The sequence below is a fragment of the Borostomias antarcticus genome (assembly GCF_949987555.1).
Source record: "Borostomias antarcticus genome assembly, chromosome: 5".
In the NCBI taxonomy this organism is placed as follows: domain Eukaryota; kingdom Metazoa; phylum Chordata; class Actinopteri; order Stomiiformes; family Stomiidae; genus Borostomias; species Borostomias antarcticus.
This window is the reverse complement of record NC_140238.1, coordinates 20,078,719-20,098,999: the sequence shown is the minus strand read 5'-3', so window position 1 is coordinate 20,098,999 and position 20,281 is coordinate 20,078,719. Positions and strand designations below refer to the sequence as shown.

Here is a 20,281-nt window from a genome sequence, read left to right as displayed (position 1 = left end):
GATGAAGAGGCAGCTGTTAAAATGTAACCACCCCACTAGAGAACCTCTTAACTGGACGTCCAAACAGCATGTGAGTGAAGTGAATAGACCAGAGGTGAACTTAGACGAAAATCTAAGTTCTTTCTGTTCAGATCAGTGTGCCATGATTCCATGGCAGGTGTCCTCGGGGAGTAGCAGCATTACAACAACAATGGTCTGTGAGTAGGTTTACACACACTCCCAGCAGGTTAGGGATCCACACACTTCCAGCAGGTTAGGGATCCACACACTTCCAGCAGGTTAGGGACCCACACACTTCCAGCTTCCCAAACAATAGCCTTCTCCAAGGACCAGAGTACCTTATTCTGTAGAAAACGCTATTGATCATGAGGACAGTGCATTTCAGGACACACATCATTACAAAGAAAGGCTATACCACAGCAGAGATTTTGGAGATTGGAAATTCACAGACGGTGGACAACCACACCATGACACCCTGTCCATCTTCAGGCTAAACACAAGCCCCACAGCGGCATGCACATTCCCTTTAAGTGTTTCTGTCGCCGGTTGGCTCCCGGGCTGGCCACCGTCCTAAAATCCCCTTTTACAAAGCCTTTGGCTGGTGGGCTGAGCGAACGCTCAGGTATGGGGACTTTAGGGGATCGTATTCACAACTGTGTGCGAGCTCTGGGGACTCCCCGTGTCACCGCTTTCAATAAAAATGTCAACCCACATGCCTCAAAGTTATTACGGCCACAGCTCCCTTTCTAACCAAGCTGAGAGGCGGGAAGCGGCGCAAGAGCAGAGATGGCTTAGGTGAACCAGCACACAAAAACAGTGTGTTCGGAGAAATGGTATTCATAGAAGATCTATATTAAACCTGCGCTTAACGATATGGTGAGCCCGTCTGGTCGGTGAAGACTTTACAGCAGCTGACTAGACGTTGGTGACTGGTAGAAAAGGTCAATCTGTCGTTAAGGTGAACTCTTACAATCAGCACCCGATGAGATCCATTTAGGAGATGGTCAGTCACTGGCACAAGCCCAGACACATTAAAATAGCTTGTCTGACCATCTCGTTTAGAGGCTTAGCACCTGAGCGAAAAACGAGATAGTCCAGAAGCCAATTAAGACTTCCTTGTCGTAGGGCGTAAACAAAGCATTTGGGAACGAGATAAAGCTGTTGAGACACACAAGTCATAAACAACAGCGGCAAGTCAATGGCCGTCCTCTGGACAACAAGTCCCCACTGTCAAGGGCTTACTGGAGGGGAAACAGCCTCATACCAGGGGCACCGTGAACACGGCTGTCGACGTGAAAACAAAACAAGCCGTTGTCCCCCTCAATGGAAACGGGCTGACTGGGACTGTGTGAGCTCAGCAACTCATTCTCGGACTCTTCCTGACAATTGTCCTTCCTATTGTCCTGACCGGCGGAGATAGACACACATAGGGCCACACAGAGCGCCCTCTCCACACCCACATTCCACACGGCGGGAGGGGATCTAGAGGACTGTCTCAGTTGCATCAGATTACATTGAACACCAGTTCAACTCATCAAATGAGTTTGATTGTTTCTGGGGTTTTTGGCTACTGGTCGACTATGTCCTAAGCCCGGCCTGTTCAGCAGCTTCCAGAAGGCCCTGCCATTGCAGTCCCGGTTCCTGTGGGTCTAGACCAGATGCAAAAGGGGGGCCCCTTACAGAAGAGGCTGTCACTCACCCCGAGGGCAGCTGGCATTCTGCAGCACTCTGGTTGCTCGGAGCGGCTATATATTTGTGTCCGTGGGTCAGGGTTACTATGGGTTACGGATAGTGATACAAGTCAGCGAAACGGCCATTGATCACCGAGCTGTCTGAATCCTGCCGAAACCGAGAGAGAAGCCGTCGCCGCGCCCAAAAAGGGGATTTGGGGCTCGGCTTGTCCTCTGTGCACGGGTCTGTCCCCTCACATTTGCAGCGTTGAGCGTTTCAAACCATGGAACTGCATAAAAGTCTCTGAGGGTTTCAACGTTTATATTTTGTGTATTAATTAAAACCCTTCATAGGTCTGTTAAAGGGCCATTCCCTTATTATCCAACAACTTCTACTGTTTTGAAACCTCCAAAGATATCAACCGACACAAAATCAAAATGAAGATTTTGCAAGATTACAAAGAGGTCTATACTCGCAGGGGGCTAGAGTGACCCCAGATACAGTGTATTCCTCTCTGGAGTGTATGTGTGCAGTGTCGTCTTCAAAACGGCCAGTTGCAGCTTCCTTGCTGCAGAATATCATTTCCACTAACAGGTTAACACCCTCAGCCAGAATGGCCGGCTCATTTAAACCCTCCACTTTCACCGACCATTCCCACGTTCCCACAGAGTCTCTTAACACTGGCGTTAAGTCATTAATCCGGACGCATCTCTTAACAGTTATCTCCTGCCGCCTGTCAGAGTGACCTGCGGGCTCCCTGGCCCCACCAGCCACCACAATAACACAGAGCTAGGTAGGCTAGGGCTAGGGATGCCCCGAAAATGTTTTTTGCTGCCCATACCGATCGTCAGTATAATGCAGACCTGCCAACCCTGAAGAATGTTTTTGAGTACCACTTTATCGTGGCCAAAAACAGACATAACACATAATATATTTTGGATAGCTGACTCATTTCCTGTGGAATTGATCTCTTGGTGTGGTGGTGGCAAGCTCAAGAACACCAAATTAGAGAGGATTTCTATACCAATGCGGGGGTCTGGGGGCCCTCCCCCAGAAAAAAAAAAATGTTTCTGAGAGTTAGATTGCTGTATTCTGGTGACTTTTAAAGAACGAAAATAACAAAATCGTGAAACGTAGGCCTACAGTATTCTGAAACAGCATGTTTACATGAAATATGCTTTCTTTCATTTTGAGTTATGGGGTGAGAATAATAGATATAATGTTTTATTTAATAAAAATGTATGTTTGATGCCCATTGATTCTTAACTGCATACTCATACCGTCTAAATCATCAGCAGAGGTGCAAACCGATCACAGGTCAAAAAGGTGACAAACATGCAAACCCATACATACATAGATCAAACAAATGAACAATTTTGGATTAAAAACGGCTATTTTCACCTAAAAGTGTCAAGTCTGCACCCCTGATCAGACTGTCTTTCTAATCTCTCATCTTCACTCTCTCCTGTCTCCTTCCGTCTCCTCTTCTCCTCTAAACAACCTTTATCCTCTCCTCTCTCACATGTCCCTCCACTCTGTGCTGGTTACTTTTTTGCCTGCTTACATTACTAGTGAATAAGTAAGCTAGCTAAGCTTGCAAACACATACATAACTACATAACCAGTGTTTCCCATTGTAAGACATTCACTAGCTAGCCAGAGAAGTGTGTGTGTGTGTGTGTGTGTGTGTGTGCGTGGCTAGCTAACGAGGCTGTCAACTAGAGCGAGGGGAGATAGGTTGAAATAACGGTGCACTGCAAAGCATATAACGTTAGCTAGCGGTATCGAGAGTGTACTTTTCTATATTTGATGAAACTGTGGCGGTAGACCCATAGCTATACTGTGCCTCCGACAGTTTAACTTACTGGGAAACACTGGTAGCTAGCCAGAGATAGAAGTTGTGCGCGTAGCAAGGGGGGCAAACAAGGCTGTCAGCTACTGTAGAGTGAGGAGAGACAGCTTGAAATAACAGGGTGCACTGCAAAGCATATAACGTTAGCTAGCGGTGTCGATATTGTACTTTTCCATATTTTATGAAACTGTAGCGGTAGACACATAGCTAAAACTGTGCTGCAGACATTAACTTACTGGGAAACACTGGTAACGTATAGCTACCTCAACGTGAATTGTAGGCTACACATTCCCCCAGTCCGTTTAACGTTACCTTTGCCAAGCAGGGTTCCATGAGCCATCCTCAGCCAGACGCAGTAATGAGGGGGAACGATCTAGGAACGATTTGTGCTTGCGAGCTGGGCAACTGCTGACTGACTGTTGAAGACATTCCCGCTTACAAATATCACCCGACGCTATGATTGGTCAAACTCAAATGAGGCTAAATGCTTATTGGCATATATTTGAGAAGCCGACTAAAAAATAATAAATAAAAACACAAACAACCACCGCTTTTTGCGTACTTTAGAGTGACAAATCGTACCAGCGTACCATACAGTAAAAATGCGTGCCCGCTACGCAAAATGCGTACATGTTGGCAGGTCTGATTATGGCCGGCTGATCGTCTATGAGCCATATTGCCGATACCGATATTTTAATTGTTTTCTTATAGCAGCTGGTATAGTAGTATTTTAGGTCCAACAGTTTTAATAATTTCATCCGTCAAATTGAGTCCTGGGTAAAAGCTATCCACATTTGATATTTTTTTCCGTTGTTTTAGGTTAGTTAGCGTGCAATAATGACACCAACTCTGTTAAGAAGTGGCTCACACTTTTTTTGGGGGGGGGGCGCCATCGACTAGTTTTCAACTAGAAAGCATTATTGGAACTCCTGCGATATTCATACTGAATATCGTTTGGTTCCGATTGCGGCATCCTAGCCCAGACTGGGCTACACAGCGAGCTCTGTCAGGTGAGCTTGTCTACAGATGGGGGTGTGGTGGTAGATGGCCCTCTCCTGCTAATGAAAGCAGGCTTAGCAGTTCTGGAGGGGCCGGGATAGGTTTGGGGGACTCAACGCCTCTCTGGGCATGGGGCCGAACGTGCCCCCCGAAGTATCCTAAAGGCGGTGAGTTTTCAAGATATGGGGTGCCTACGCAGGGGGGCATTCTGGGGCATTAGGAGGCTCTCCTGCCTGGAGGGGGGGGGGGCGTTCTATGGCATTAGGAGGCTCTCCTGCCTAGATGGGAGGCGTTCTAGAGTATTAGGAGGCTCTCCTGCCTGGAGGGGGGGTGTTCTATGGCATTAGGAGGCTCTCCTGCCTAGATGGGGGGCGTTCTGGGGTATTAGGAGGCTCTCCTGCCTGGGGGGGGGGGGGGTTCTGGGGTATTAGGAGGCTCTCCTGCCTGGGGGGGGGGGGGGGGGGGGGGCTTCTATGGCATTAGGAGAATCTCCTGCCTAGATGGGGGGGCGTTCTGGGGTATTAGGAGGCTTTCCTGCCTGGGGGGGGGGGGGGGGGGGGCGTTCTACGGCATTAGGAGAATCTCCTGCCTAGATGGGGGGCGTTCTGGGGTATTAGGAGGCTCTCCTGCCTGGGGGGGGGGGGGGGGGGGGGGCGTTCTATGGCATTAGGAGAATCTCCTGCCTAGATGGGGGGCATTCTGGGGTATTAGGAGGCTCTCCTGCCTGGCTTTATTGGTTTACCATGTGCCAAGAGAACCACAGGGTGTGTCATGTCTTGCTTGTCACTAAATGGTTTACAAGGGTTTGGACACAAACTACATATGCGAGGGTCTTGTCACTTCTACATGTGTTAGGCTACATCTGAGGGCATTCTTTCATGAAAACCTGTGAAGGAATACAAGCATGATTAACCATCAAGTCAACATATCTAATTATTATGAAAAAATGTGCATATTCAGAGTGCGTGGCTTGTCGGAGCCCTCGTGAGCGCCACAGGAGTCATGTAGTACAGTAGGTGAGAAGAGTGGTTGGGGGGGGGGGGCACCCAGCTCTACACCCATGTGGAACTGATAACACTGTCCATCTGATTTATAGCAGGCTGATGATCTGGGTTGGGGTCATGTCAGGGCTCCCGTGTGCAGACATGTGCGTGCCACACACAAGTGCGCACAAACAATTCATCGCACAGAACATTACACACTAACTGATACCAAACCAAATCACAAAAAAACGCAAAACTATAATTTCATTATCTCTTCAGTAAAACAAAAAACAGCGCGCGCACACACACGCGCACACTGAGAACCGATTTAGGGCAAGAGAGGATGATGCAGTGAAAACGGAGCTTGGGGTAGCTGAATGGGAACATACCATCCACATGCCATCTGCAGCCTGTCACCCCGAAACAGATTCAGCTGTAACACAAACCCAGAAGGGGGGAATGGGGAAGGGAGAGACATTCTCTCTCTCTCTCTCTCTCTCTCTCTCTCTCTCTCTCTCTCTCTCTCTCTCTCTCTCTCTCTCTCTCTCTCTCTCTCTCTCTCTCTCTCTCTCTCTCTCTCTCTCTCTCTCTCTCTCTCTCTCTCTCTCTCTCTCTCTCTCTCTCTCTCTCTCTCTCTCTCTCTCTCGGCTAATCCTTAAAGACAGACAGGACTTTCAGATGGAAGACAGGTCTTATCAACAGGGAGATCTTATATTCCCCCTAAATCTTTCTCGCATATGTAGACGGGCGATATCCAAGACACACAGACAGACACACACACACACACACACACACACACACACACACACACACACACACACACACACACACACACACACACACACACACACACACACACACACAGACACAGACACACAAAAAAGCTGCGCCGTCCCATTCCTTCAGATTGCCGGCGTGGGTGTTAAAAAAGCCTGAACACAGCAACATGCTGGAGTGACAGTGGGTGTAAGCGGAGCCTGTAGCTTTACTGGGCCGGGGGGCAGGGGGGGGGCAACCTGAGACGGCTGCTGAGCTGAGGACCTGCTGTGCAGGCTTACTCCTTGGCAGGGCCAAGGCGCTGTGCCCCACAAACCCCCAGAATAGATCAAGAAAAACAGAGGCTAAATCAGCAGCCATGACACCCACTTGACACCCCACCTACCACCCCCACACCACACACAGGCGAGCTCAGGATAGTGAACAGGGGGGGCTCTGAGCCCAAGATGAGGACGGCTGAATTATGCCTACTTATTGGACACTGTTCAATGGCGTTGTCGAGCTAAACAAGCTTGCCACAGACACCAGGCTAACCATCGAGTAGCCAACATGCAAAGCGTTCACGTCTGCTGATAAGCAGTAATAGCCTACATACAATAAATCATATTACTGACTTAGTGTTGAGTTACAAACAGAAAGCTGAGGTTGGTGTGGTTCGTGTGTGTGTGTGTGTGGGTGTGGTTTAGTGCGGTCCCGCTCACCATCTCACAGTACTCAAACACCAGCAGGAAGGGAATGGCCTCCACACACTGGCCCAGACACTGCAGGATGTTGGGGTGTTGAAGAACTCTGTGGAGAGAAACAAAAACCATTCAAAAAGATGTGCTTTTACGGGGGGGGGGGTGGGTGAATAATTACTTTGAATGACCTTTGCCATGAAAAAAATATGACTTTAATGTAAAGGTTTAAGAAATAAATTGGCCAATGTGTTGTTGTCTGATGTAGTGTCCTCAGACGCAGGTAGAGGGTGCTGCTAGTCTTAGAGAAGCTACAGGGTACAGCCTTGCTGAGGCTACACAACAACATCTCCCTACAACTGCAATCTGTCATCTGAACTGATCTCAATCCTTAATCTAGAATCAGTTCATCCCCGGTGTCCAGATTATTACCTGTACGGGTCTCCATGCTGCAGGAAGTCATTCTGCTCCTTGGCGCTGGCGTTGGCCTTTAGCTCCTTGACCACCACCCTGGCCACTCCCGGGTCTGTGTAGATCTCACTGAGGAGGACCTGCAGACAACCCACACGCACACGCACGCACGCACGCACACACACTTTAGAGTGGGTAGTGGTTATTAAGACTTCCACTGTGGATCAAGACAAAGTCCAGTATGGGTGAGGGTGGGACAGTATGGCTGAGGGTGGGAAAGGGTGCTCATGAAACTGGGCCCAAGGCTGGTTCTGGCTCCTTATGAATTGTCTCATTATGAATTGCTGCAGTGCATGACACAATCAGTCAAACATAACTGACGCTCGGTATTGTGTTATCGGGCTCTCCCTGTACTCCCTGTCTCTCTCTCTCTCCCTGTGTCTCTCTCTCCCTGTACTCCCTGTCTCTCTCTCTCTCCCTGTGTCTCTCTCTCCCTGTACTCCCTGTCTCTCTCTCTCCCTGTGTCTCTCTCTCCCTGTACTCCTCGTCTCTCTCTCTCTCTCCCTGTGCTCCCTGGCTCTTTCTCTCTCCCTCTACTCCCTGACTCCCTCTCTCCCTGTACTCCCTGACTCTCACTCTCTCTCTCTCTCTCTGTACTCTGTTTCTCTCTCTCTGTACTCCTCGTCTCTCTCTCTCTCCCTGTGCTCCCTGACTCTCTCTCTCCCTGTACTCCGACTCTCTCTCTCCCTGTACTCCCTGACTCTCACTCTCTCTCCGTCTCTCTCTCTCTCTGTACTCCCTCTCTCTCTGTACTCCCTGTCTCTCTCTCTCTCTCTCTCTCTGTACTCCCTGTCTCTCTCTCTCTCTCTCTCTACTCCCTGACTCTCTCTCTCTCTACTCCCTGACTCTCTCTCTCTCCCTGTACTCCCTGACTCTCACTCTCTCTGCGTCTCTCTCTCTCTGTACTCCCTCTCTCTCTCTCTCTCTCTACTCCCTGTCTCTCTCTCTCTCTCTGTACTCCCTCTCTCCCTCTCTACTCCCTGACTCTCTCTCTCACGTGCTCCTACTTCTCCCCCTTCTCTTGCTGGTAAAGGCTCCCTCTGTCTCTCTGCCACCATGTCTCTGTCTCTCCCCCCCTCAATTCAATCATGTTTAGCACGTTAAATAAAGAATGAGGTTCAAACGCAAACCAAAGACTACTTTTGTCTTCATGCCAACCTGACTATGACATTGCATGCGAAATATAATTATTTGGCGGGGGGGGGGCTCGCACGCACACACACAAGGAGACCTCTTACTTTACCTTGCCAAACCAGCCGTTCCCGATCTCCTGTATGTAGCTGAGAGTGTGACGAGCCACCTGCGAGCCGGTGGAGACCTCTGTGTGGTGGCCAACCCCCCCAAAAAACAGAGTAGTCAGTTAGCTAGTGTGGCTGTGGCCAAAGTTAGCCAGCATGAGAGAGACAGTGTCTGGAGTCTGATTCAGACCGAACCATGCAAACCCAATGAGACCAGCTGTGTGAAATGTATTTCAAACTGTGGTTGGTGGCTGTAAACAGGTCTCTCACTGGTGTTCAGAGTCTAGTATTGGCCGGGATCTAAACAGCCACGAGATATGTTGCCTTTAGAGAAGAGAGGGAATTCTAATATGAAAACCCATGATTGACCGTGATTCACACGCTCATGCAGAACGAGAAGGTGAGGAACTCTGTGATTAATCTACTACACAAAAACTAAACCAATAGTAATGTTCCTTTGTGTCTGTTCACATAATCAGACTAGCGATCCTGGTTACACGTATTAGGCTCCCTGCATCACTGCTATTAGTGGCCAGTTTATTCACAGACAGAATAAGCTAAGATGGGCTAGTTACTGTTCTGGTGAGTACACCAAATCTGGGTGAAACCTACTTACTCTAACATGGCATGCAGTCAAACATAATTCAGCGAGCTATTTGAATAAACCTTCACAATCGTACATGATATAATCAGTAGGATAACCAACATGCAGCCTGAACAGAGACGGCCTTTGTGACGTGCTGAACCTGTAAAGAGTGCCGTTTTCAAGCCCTTGATACGGTAGGGCCTAATTACCTAATTTGTACAGCAGACGGCACAGCCTAAATCCTGCGACACAAGGAATAAACACAGACACAAGCAATACACTACATGCAAGAACAGGATACTGAGAAGGGGAGAGAGGTGTATGTGCGGTAGCCACTTAAACGGCGACAGTATCCCAGCTATTAAACCCACTGAGATTGCCGGTGCCAGAATGCTGCGGTGTTTTAGAGTGGTAGCAGAGGTCTAGACAGAGCTACGTGAGGAGAGATCAGAGCCGGTGTCTCCTATAGGCGGAGTAGGCAAATGCCTGGCTCCCTCAAATTTTTTTTATTTTAAACTATAAAAAGTGTTAATGTTCTAATTGGATACAGTACATGCCAGAGATCATAAAAAACAGATTTCCGGGAGCCCCCCCCTCCCCCAGCAATAGATTGATCTGATTGGCTGAGGCTCCAACCGAATGATATACTCAAGTGCGTTTGCTGCTGATGATAGCCTAAAGTGATGACCTAATGTTACATGACGAATCAATGATGGTGCCTCAGTCTTTATTGCTTGATGGTGGGATAGGTTGTTTTTTTTAAAAAGGGGACCTCCACAGAAAATGTTGCCTAGGGCCTCCAAAAGTCTAGAGCCGGCACTGTGGGAGATCATCAGATATGATATTCTCCTTGGGGAGTGTGACAGTGTTACAATTAGGGCTGCCCCCCCAATAGTCGACTTAACGTTAGTCGACGAGAAGAGTCCTAGTCGAGCAAGTTCATTAGTAGCTTAGTCGCAGAAAGAAAAAAAAAACTCAAAATCTGCTTGGGATAACAATGTCCAGAGCCGGCCCGTATGTATAGACGGACTAGGCAATTGCCTAGAGCTGCACTTTGGCAAGGGCGGCAAAATGTGAGCCAACCAAGGGCCAAATTTTAATTAAAAAAATAAAAAATCTAGGCGCGTCAATGGTTGAGCCTGCGTGATTGACACATTCCTTGTGGCTGAGGAATGTCTGCACTTGCCGCCGCCTCGCCCCCAGCTCTCACGCGCCATGACTGAGGGAAAATGGAAGCATGTTGTCCAAACGAGCAAAATTATCTGGCAGCGACTACAAAAAAGAGACTATTGAAGGACCAAGCACTCCAAAAACAGAGAGGTTCGTTGTTTAAATATATTGATCCCACCGGGAGTAGCAAGGATGACGCACCTTCTTCAAATCCACCACCGAACCAAGAGACTGCTACCACAAGTAACATTAGCACAACTACCTCAGTTGCTCCAGAAGAAGCAGCAGGTGCTAGCTTTAGCAGCATCGGAGCAGACAGGCCGCCTTCAAATCTAACGTCAAGCACACAATGTCAGGAGATTGCCAAACTACCAACTACAGGCATATGTCCACAAGAAGAAACAGCATGCTAGCTGTAGCACTAGCAGCACCATGACGAGAGCAGATGCTAACGTTAGCCTGCCTCCAGGACCAGATCTACCGTCAAGTTCACGAGCAACTTTTTGTGGAGTTGACTCCGGCTTCTGGAGAACGCTTCTCAAAGTTGAAACTAATAAAAAACGACCTTTGTAGTACAATGATAAAGGACAGACTGAAATGGACTTGCAACGCTCTCCATAGAACACGAACTGGCACAGAGAATCGAAGTCGAGGATGCAATTGACCTTCGCTGCGATGAAGGCACGTCGTGCCGCTTCTGAAAGGTAGGCTAATAGATATGAAGCTAATCTTCATTTGCACTTATCATTTAAACTGCTTGCGCAAATGCGCACATTCATGCGTGCGTGTGTTTTACGTACATGATAAAGTGGTATAGGACTGAGATTTACACTGGTATTATTTAGTTTGAGAATCTGCTGATATAATGTGCTTGCGCAAATGCGCACATTTCGTGTGTGTGCGTGTATGTATTTGTTTTACGCACATAGGAGAGGTTTGCACTGGTTTTTAGCTTGAGGAGCTGAAATTGGATTATTTGGAAAATAGATGTGCTGTTATCTCTGCTGTAAATAATTTGTAGCCAGATTATATTTATTATGCAGACATTGGTGTTATTTGTATGGATCCCGCATATTGCGTCATGCATACTGAAGCTAATATTGTTGACACCGAGCACCTATAGGGCATAGGCCTATGTATGGCATATTGGTGTTTGTGTATTGTTGCTGCTTTTCGCTTTATATTGGCCTTTGTGTTGTTGTCGATATGGTAGGCCTACGTTGCTAATAGAGAGCGGCATAATTGCTTTTCGCTTAGAGCGGCAGAAATGCACAGGCCGGGCCTGGTGAGAAGCCAACGTAGGCCTAATTCTTTTCATCGTTCTCATTCGTTCGGCCTCTTGTTAAGAAATGTGCGTATAGCCTATAATAGTCCAGCTACATTTTCGTTTGCATTCTGACCTCGGAAAATTGAGTTCTCATGTAGCTCCCCTTTATTTTTTATTTCTTCACTGATCGCTCGGCTGTTGTGAAAAACGAAATGTGTGTGGGCTACTTTTGTTTTCCGTGTTACAGTTATTATAGGCTATATGACTGTGTTTAAATAAATGAGTAAATGAGCTGTGTTGCCGAATGCCGACACATTGAGAATTAATCTACCGCTTTGCTGAGGCGGCTGCTGCCGCTCGCTCGGTGTGTATGGTAAGGTTATATGTATAATAATAATAATCATCATAATAACAAAGGAACGACTAGTCGACTAGTCGCTTGAAATGAGGACTTCTAGTCGAGCAGGAAAATCTTTAGTCGGGGGCAGGCCTAGTTCCAATTGAAGTATAAAAGACTACAGAGGGATGGGGGGATGAGAGTAAACTCAACCTGATGTGATACACTTCACTTTAATCAGCCGGTGCAACCCAGTCCTTGAGGCCTGTAATGGGTGGCAGTGAGCCTGCTGTTGCTCCATAAAAGTGGAGTGTGTGGTAGGGCTGCACGATTATGACAAAAGATAATAATTGCGATTATTTGCTTCAAAATGGTAATTGCGATTAATAATTGTGATTAATATTTAATATATAATATTAATATATAATAACCAAAATGCTCCCAATTCACAGACGTTGATCCCTTTCTTGCTACTAACTCACTGACCTCGTTTTCGTTCATTTTTTCACTACTCACGGCTGCAGGTACCCTTGTGACACTGGTCTTGACCTACTGCTATCTGTCTTCTCAGTGAAATTGCTGCGCACAGCGCACTCAGCGGGAACGCATGTGATTGGTCAGACAGCATAAGCGCCTGTGATTTGTCCGTGTAGTCCTAGCACACTCAATTCAAAGCAAAATTATTAATCACATTAATTGCGGCCTTTTGCGATTAGTTAATTGCGGATATCATAATCGCGATTTCGATTAATTCACGATTAATTGTGCAGCCCTAGTGTGTGGTGGAGTCAGTATGGCTCTATGGTGCTGTGCAGCCGTCATTCTGAACAGGAGGCGGTGTTGTCTATGTCATATGGCCCAAATGGTTATATGACCCAGAACTGATAGGCGTGGGTGTCTTACCGGAAATGCGGGGCGGCGGCTGGAGGTGGAGGGGTCCGGGCAGGGCCACGGGGGGCACGGCCAGGGTGTACACCTCGGCGGGCGACTGCATGGATGGGGTGTCCTCGGCCGGGGGGGTGAAGTCAATCTCATCCTCAAAGTTGTCCTCGAACTCCTGTGAGCGGGCACACATGATGGGTGAGGCGTGGGTTCACAATAGACCTCAAAATACGATACATATCACAATACATGAGTCACGATATGACTATCACGATACAATACATATTGCAATACATTGAAGTATGTATCGATACTGTACCACGGAAAAGTATGTATCGATACTGTACCATGGAAAATCGATACAGTATCACAGGAACAAATATCACAATATATTGCTGTCGATCTTATTGCACAGCCCCAGTAACTAAGACATACGGTTTCACTTGTGGAGTTGATATGATCTACAGCAGGCATTCCCAAACTGTGAGGCGGGCCTCCCCTGGGAGGGCCCAAAGAAATTCAGGGTAGGCGCGGAGGGATGGTTAGAAAAAGACAAAACAAAAAAACATGAAAAACATGTTTTTTATTTTTGAAATGTCTATGGTTTTTATGAATGAAACATGATTTTAAAGGTCAGGAGATCTAAATAAATAATGGGAGAGATGTATACTAAATGTGTGGATAGTGCAGAGAGAGCCCCCCCCCCCCCCGCAGGAATGAATGTATTGTGCGAAAACGTCATAACGTTAACTAGCAGCAGGTGCCACCGAGCTAACTTAGCTGTGTAAAGTTATGGGCTAGATAACGCTGCCTTGCAAAATGGACAAATTTGGGGGGGCGCAGGTGTGTCACTGTTTTCAGAGGGGAGGCCCACATTGATGGAGTTTGGGAACGCATGATCTATAGTATATAAAGTGATGGAACTTACACAGTGGCTTGAGGGTAGGGCTGTGCAATAAAATCAATACAGCAATACTTTTTCCCACGATACTGTACCACATTTCCGTAATACTGTATCAATTAGGGATGTGTGCAGCGACTATGTTCACTGACGACTAGACGGTGGTTTTGTAACCGATTACACAACTAGTCTAAAAACAGGATTCCCAAGTTTCTACAACAAGTGCTAGTTAGAAAAATTTAGGATGTTTCTCAAACTCTGCAAGCTAAGGGCCCTTACATAGTCGCCGTAAGCTCCGCGCGCAAGGCCGTACGCGACGCCGCAAGGCTCCGCAAGGTGACGTTGAAGCGGCCTCGCGGAGCTCCGTGTGACATGCTCAAAATCCAAACGCACCGCAAGCCGCGAGTGCAATTCCACGTGTACCGATGGGGCACTAGAGGGGGATTCTGATTGAAACAGCGAAAAGACAATCGTAAACAGAGCTAGTTTTGAATAATGGCGGCAAAGTATACACTGCAATTGACAGCGGAGAAGGAGGCGCAGCTCAGACATATTTATAATACAGATCGCCTGTATTCAGATCGGGGGGCTGTGGAGAATGCGGTCTGGAGAGTTCTTCTTCTTCTTCGTCTTCTGTTCAGTCTGGAGAGTTCATAGGTCACCGGACTATAAACACTGATTTCCCCTGCTGGTGGGGCGGTGTAGTGCACCTGACAAGACGCGGCCCAGCGCGCGGAGTGTACCAAAATGCTTGCGTAGAGCCACTTAGTCCCGAGCGTTCTCAGGTCAATAGCTTACGGCGACTATGTAAGGGCCCATGCAGGGCTGTCACACACTCCTTTGTTTGCCAGTGCAAAACAGTAGTTCAACCTGTCCTTACAGCTTATTACTTAGCAAATATATAAATGTGATTTATTTTGTTTAATTGAAGAAGAGTAGGCTAGCCTATAGCCAGTAATGTTTCAGTAGGCTAAAACTAGATTTCACATAAAGACCGCGGATGTCGGAGGGCAATAACGTTTGAAGGCAAATTTATTCAAACGTCCACAAAGAATGATGCAAATAATAAAGTGAAAGAAATAGTAGCCTACTGTGCAAATATAATGTTTTATAAATGGTAAATGGTAAATGGACTGCACTTATATAGCGCTTTTCCACCTTAGCGGCACTCAAAGCGCTTTACAATGGCCTCTCATTCACCCATTCACACACATTCACACACCAATGGCGGTAGCTGCCATGCAAGGTGCTAACCTGCTCATTGGGAGCAATTTGGGGTTAGGTGTCTTGCTCAAGGACACTTCGACATGTGGACAGTCGGAGCTGGGATTCGAACCGCTGACCCTTCGATCATTGAACGACCCGCTCTACCAACTGAGCTACAGCCGCCCCTTATATGGACCTGAGTGTCTGCAATAAAGTTCCTCATATGCATAAACCTATGTTTTGCAAATGTAATGGTCTGCCTCCTTCAGAGTTCAACTCAGCAATTAGATTGTGAAAGCGAGTGCGTCTCTTGGAATCTAGTCATAGCCTATTGTTGCACAGATTTCCGTCACGTCTTGACTTTCACAAACCAACTGATTAGCTGATTGGCTACATTAATTAATATGAGCACACTTTAGTGGCAATGTGCTGTGCACCCCTGATCATTGAATAGCATAAGTTAAATTACTATAATATTAAAGACCGCGGATGTCAGACGATAGGCTACGTATGGGTGTATAGGCGCCAAATTCCCATACAAAAGGAACGCAGCATAAACAATAGAGATTGCGCAGATGAATGAATGAGATGACTCATTCAAGGAAGGATCAGAAAGAGAGAGAGAGAGAGAGTTCTGTAGCGTTATTGAGTTGCGCAGCTGTTGGGTCATAAACCAGCAGTTTATGAGTACTTTGATTTGAAAGAGGTTGTGTCTAATGAGCCATTCATTCGACTGGATTATTGAGAATCACATCCAACGTGGTCTCTGGTGTTGATATGTTGATTTCTCTGAACAAAAATGCAGGCTATGGTTTAAGTAAGCCTGGTCTCTTATCACTGCATGGTCACTGTTTCATAATATGCAAAATTGTGCATAGGCCATACTATCGACACATATCTGCTGTGCTGTAGTCCATTTATTTCAACTAATAGCGATAACACTTTCAAAACTGTATACTTTGTTTAGGCTATTTTTTTGCACAGTAGGCTATTTCTTTCACTTTATTATTTACACTTTTTACAACTTCTGTGGACTAATATCTGAATAAATTTGTCTTTGTATGTATCCATTCCGACGTCCACAGTCTTTAATGTGAAAATCTAATTTTAGGCTACTGAAACATTACAGGCTATAGGCTAGTCTACTCTTCTTCAATTAAAGAATAGAATATAAATCACATTGAGATCTTTGCCAAGAACTGTATTGCACCAGTGAAAGTAGTCCTGCGAGTGCAAATCGGCTGCTGCTGAGTGGTTGGGAAACATCAAGAAAGTAGTATATCTTAGCTTGCAGAGTTTGAGAAATCCCCTCCTTTTTTTAACTAGCACTTGTTGTAGAAACTTGGGAATAGCAGTTTTAGACTAGTCCAGTCGGTTACAAAACCAACATCTAGTCATCAGAGAAAATAGTCGCTGCGCACATCCCTAATATGTATCGTATCACAAAGTATCATGATACAATCGTATTGTGACCCATGTATCGTGATATGCATCATGAGGTCCTTGCTAATAACCAGCCTTACTTGAGGGCATGCTGGGATTCTAAAAACACTGATGACCAGTAGGGATGCTCCAATCTGGATTTTGGGGGCCGATACCTCCACCACGCCCCGGAGTAGGCTACCCCTTGTCTGCTGAGCGCTCAGAGTCTTGTTGCATGGCGCTCTGTCTCTCCAAACTCATCGATTATCGTTGAATTTCTGCGCTCCACATGCTGTCTGCCACATAATTAGGGGTAGGATCAGTAGGCAATATGTAGGCTACATCATCTCCCCTTTCTATGAAGTGTATTGTGTTTGTATATGGAATGGACTACAATGATTTAATTGATCCCACAGTTGCAATTATTTGACTAACTACACTGTTCGTAGCTGGCTGAAAGCTATAATGTTAGTCTAATAGCAGAAGCTATCAAGCTTGCGTGGCTGGTTACAGGGTGCTTTTCCTTGGTGTCGCGAGGGAGATGCGTTACACCTTTATCGTACTTTTTCCAAATAACACAAATTCGAGGATATGGCCTGTTAGATAACGTGTATTCTTATAGTGTTTGGGGATTAAAAGGTACATGGGACATCTCACGTTTCTATTAAGTGCTTTGTAAATGCCTGTAAATTTCCTGGTGTCGAGGTAACTATGGTTACAAACAACAAATGTGTGGAAGTTGGGGGCCGGCCTGTCAATCATTTCTGACTGACGGCTCTCTTTGACATGCCCACAAAACAAGACGGAATAACAACACTTATGGATATATTCACTTTGTATTATCCTTCAAAAATTGTCAACTCTTAGAATGGTCTTACCCATATTATTGTACCGATATGATGACACTGTCTTTGCTTGCATAGATTTAGATTAAGGTTGCCCATTATCAATCACTTATTAATTCATGAATAGACCCATTGAGTGAAATAAGAGGATTTGAAGCCTACAAATAAATGACTTTAAAGCAGTAATTCAGTAATCCCTTTAACTGAATGGGCTGACATTAATAAGAACATGAATGACATTAAAAACATAAATGGCCTACTTTATTCACTTTTTGTATCAAATGATGCCTCCATAATGTTGTCATAAGTCATTCAATCATGGCTGAATCATATGGAGCCGAGCAAGCATTATGCCCCTTCACTTATGCTATGTAGCACTATAGTATAGCCAAGCAACCGCCTGATAATCATCCATGCATATAGCAGTAGGGATGGGAATTTCGACTAATTTTAAAACCGAGTAACCTAACCTGATCCTACTCAAGTAACCGATTCCTCAAAAAAAAGATTCCTCAAAAAAAGATACTGTCCAGACAGAGCGCATTTAACCCCGGCCCCCTCGGAGGGGATAACGTTTTTTTCCGCCGTCATTACCGTGGCGGTGCTTTCATGTCTCTTCCATGTCCTTGCAAATAAACATCTTTAAAAGCTGATGTGTGGTTGGATGCATTACTTATCAGATTGAATAACCCACAACCAGGTTTTCATTAAGCTATCGGAATCGAAAAACGCAGCCTTTTAATGTGGATGCACTGCCCAGCTCATATAGCTTATTAAGCCTATCGATAGGCTACTCTGAAAACTCTAAGCCTACAATATGCAACCAGACCTCTAATTTACTAATCAAAATTAAGTATTAAACCAAGCCTTTACTGCCAATGCCGGATAACAAGTTAATTAATTTTTAGCGCTATCTAAAAAGCAGAAGAACCGCGGCACTCACTGCCTATTTCCAATTTATTGGACAATAATGGATGTTTCGGCGTAAAGCCTTCATTAGAGAAATGTCCATGCAAAACTAAATAGATTTATTGAACAATAGGCCTATTCATTCAATATTTATTTATAGCAGGCTGGAAAACTATAGGAGTAGGCTACATGCGCATGGACCTGTGCTGGTACTCGCTGTCTTTTTCAGCACCACCTCATTACCAACATGATTAGCCTACCGCAAAATGATGGGAGTGCTGCGTGGAGCCAGAGTACAAAGTCCACTTACACCACTGCCTACTATGCACAGTAATTGTCAAAACAAAACAAATGAAGTGGCATATATTTAGGCTATACTCACTATTTCTCTAGGCTACCTACGCTGTAACAGGTTTGAAAGTCCGAGGCTCGATCCATAAAATGCTTTAACACTATGCAAAACCACGGTGGTTTGATCCGAAAATGCTTAACAGTATGGAAAACCGAACCATGGACAGCTAGCATTAGCAAGCCCATGGGCTAATTATTGCTAGTTTTCGTGTCCACGTAACTTTGCACCCAAGAACTGTGTCAATGTAAATAAATATAGCTTTTAAAACGTAACCAGTTAGCTGGCTAGACAGTAGTCAACTAGTAATCAGTCATCACTACCTCTGACAGCTGGCTGCATTTACTATTTTTACGATTGGTGCACTTTCAGATATTCCGTTTAATAGCCAGGTCCCCCGGGATCCCCAGACAGCTGACGAGTCATGCCCTATCTAATATCTGATCATTGGTTGCCTGAAAGAGCCGCAGTGACGTTGGCAGCGCCTTTCTGAAAAGTTGAGATGGCAATGGTTTCAAAAAGCCGGAGCGCTTGAAAAAAGACTCTGTATACAGCGCTTTTCTCCAGGCAGCCACCAACGCTCTATCCTCTTTGGTAACAATTGAAAAAGGGCACAGGCGCTCAGAAATGTGCGCTTTCACGGCAAAACATGCCATATTGTATAGCCTTTAGATTAACCAAGTAGTGTTTATTTTCCGACTAGCAGATCGCCTACTCGGGTACTCGGTTAACCGTGCACATCCCTACTTAGCAGCACAATCCGTTTCAGTTGATGTGGTCTCTTTAGTCACGGCATTATTCTAGAAAGGCAATATAGTACAATGTACTGTAATTAGGGTAGCTAGCTAGCCATCAGTAGCCAGTGTAATCGGATTCAATCTAGCTATGCTAGCTAGCTAGCTAGTAGGGCTATCAACTTAATAAAAACAGAAGGTTTGAGTCAGTTAAGCACTCTAAGTCAGCTATCTACTTAGCACTAACAATGCTGGCTGTCAGTAATGTAACATTAGCTAACATTAGCTAGCTAACTGAAGCTGTGCCTGTGGTCTGTGGAGTTAGCTTGCTAGCCATCACGTTAGCCATCACCGTGCACAAAGAGAGACTTTCTCTGCTCTGGAAATTATTTTGTTGAAAAAGAAGAATAGTTGTGCAATGGCTAGATAGCTAAGGCATTTTGATCATAATGTATTAGCTACCGATACAGTCAATTCAGACCTTGTTTGCTTGCTTGCGCTTAACGAACCACAACGCAGCAGCAGTCCTTGCAGCTGGTTGCGCGTGCCAGTTTCACGTCGCATCAAAGCCACTAAGCTTTATACTACCAGTGTAACGTTTTATTGATATCAATGTAATCTCAACTGAATCTCATTTCGGAATATCCAGAAAATGACAGGAGATCACTGATGCTTTTAAAGCAACCTCAAGATTTAGATACTAGCAGGGGCACAAAAGCCACGGTGGCTTTATAATTATTTTCGGGACATCACGGCCAGAGGGAGGGGCATTGGCGGCCATGACCGTCGTGTAATTCCCACCCTGCCCAGCACTCTATAACATTTAGCTTGAAGTATCCAAGTTTCTACTTGTATCGATGTCAAGCTATTCCAGCTAGAATAGACTTAAAAGATCGTCTTTTGCGACCAGCCAATTTGGCGCCCACCTCTCAAGTCATTCGGAGTGAAAATCGGCCGATTTAAAATCGGTGGCCAAACGATCGGAGCATCCCCAATGACCAGAGGT

At 45.9% G+C, this 20,281-nt stretch overlaps 1 protein-coding gene across 2 annotated transcripts in view; it reads right to left on the bottom strand.

Moving 5' to 3' along the window:
• Positions 1–20,281, bottom strand: part of lmtk2 (lemur tyrosine kinase 2) — a 58,137-nt gene that overhangs the window by 16,901 nt on the left and 20,955 nt on the right. For both annotated transcript variants that reach the window (XR_014630434.1, XM_084437633.1), the window contains exons 3-6: positions 12,931–13,084; positions 8,673–8,749; positions 7,391–7,509; positions 6,983–7,070 (exon numbers count right to left, since the gene is read on the bottom strand). Coding sequence is in view for 1 of the 2 variants with exons in the window: in XM_084437633.1 (XP_084293759.1) it covers positions 6,983–7,070; positions 7,391–7,509; positions 8,673–8,749; positions 12,931–13,084 (438 nt within the window). In the remaining variant the exon portion in view is untranslated. The remainder of the gene's footprint in view (positions 1–6,982; positions 7,071–7,390; positions 7,510–8,672; positions 8,750–12,930; positions 13,085–20,281) is intronic.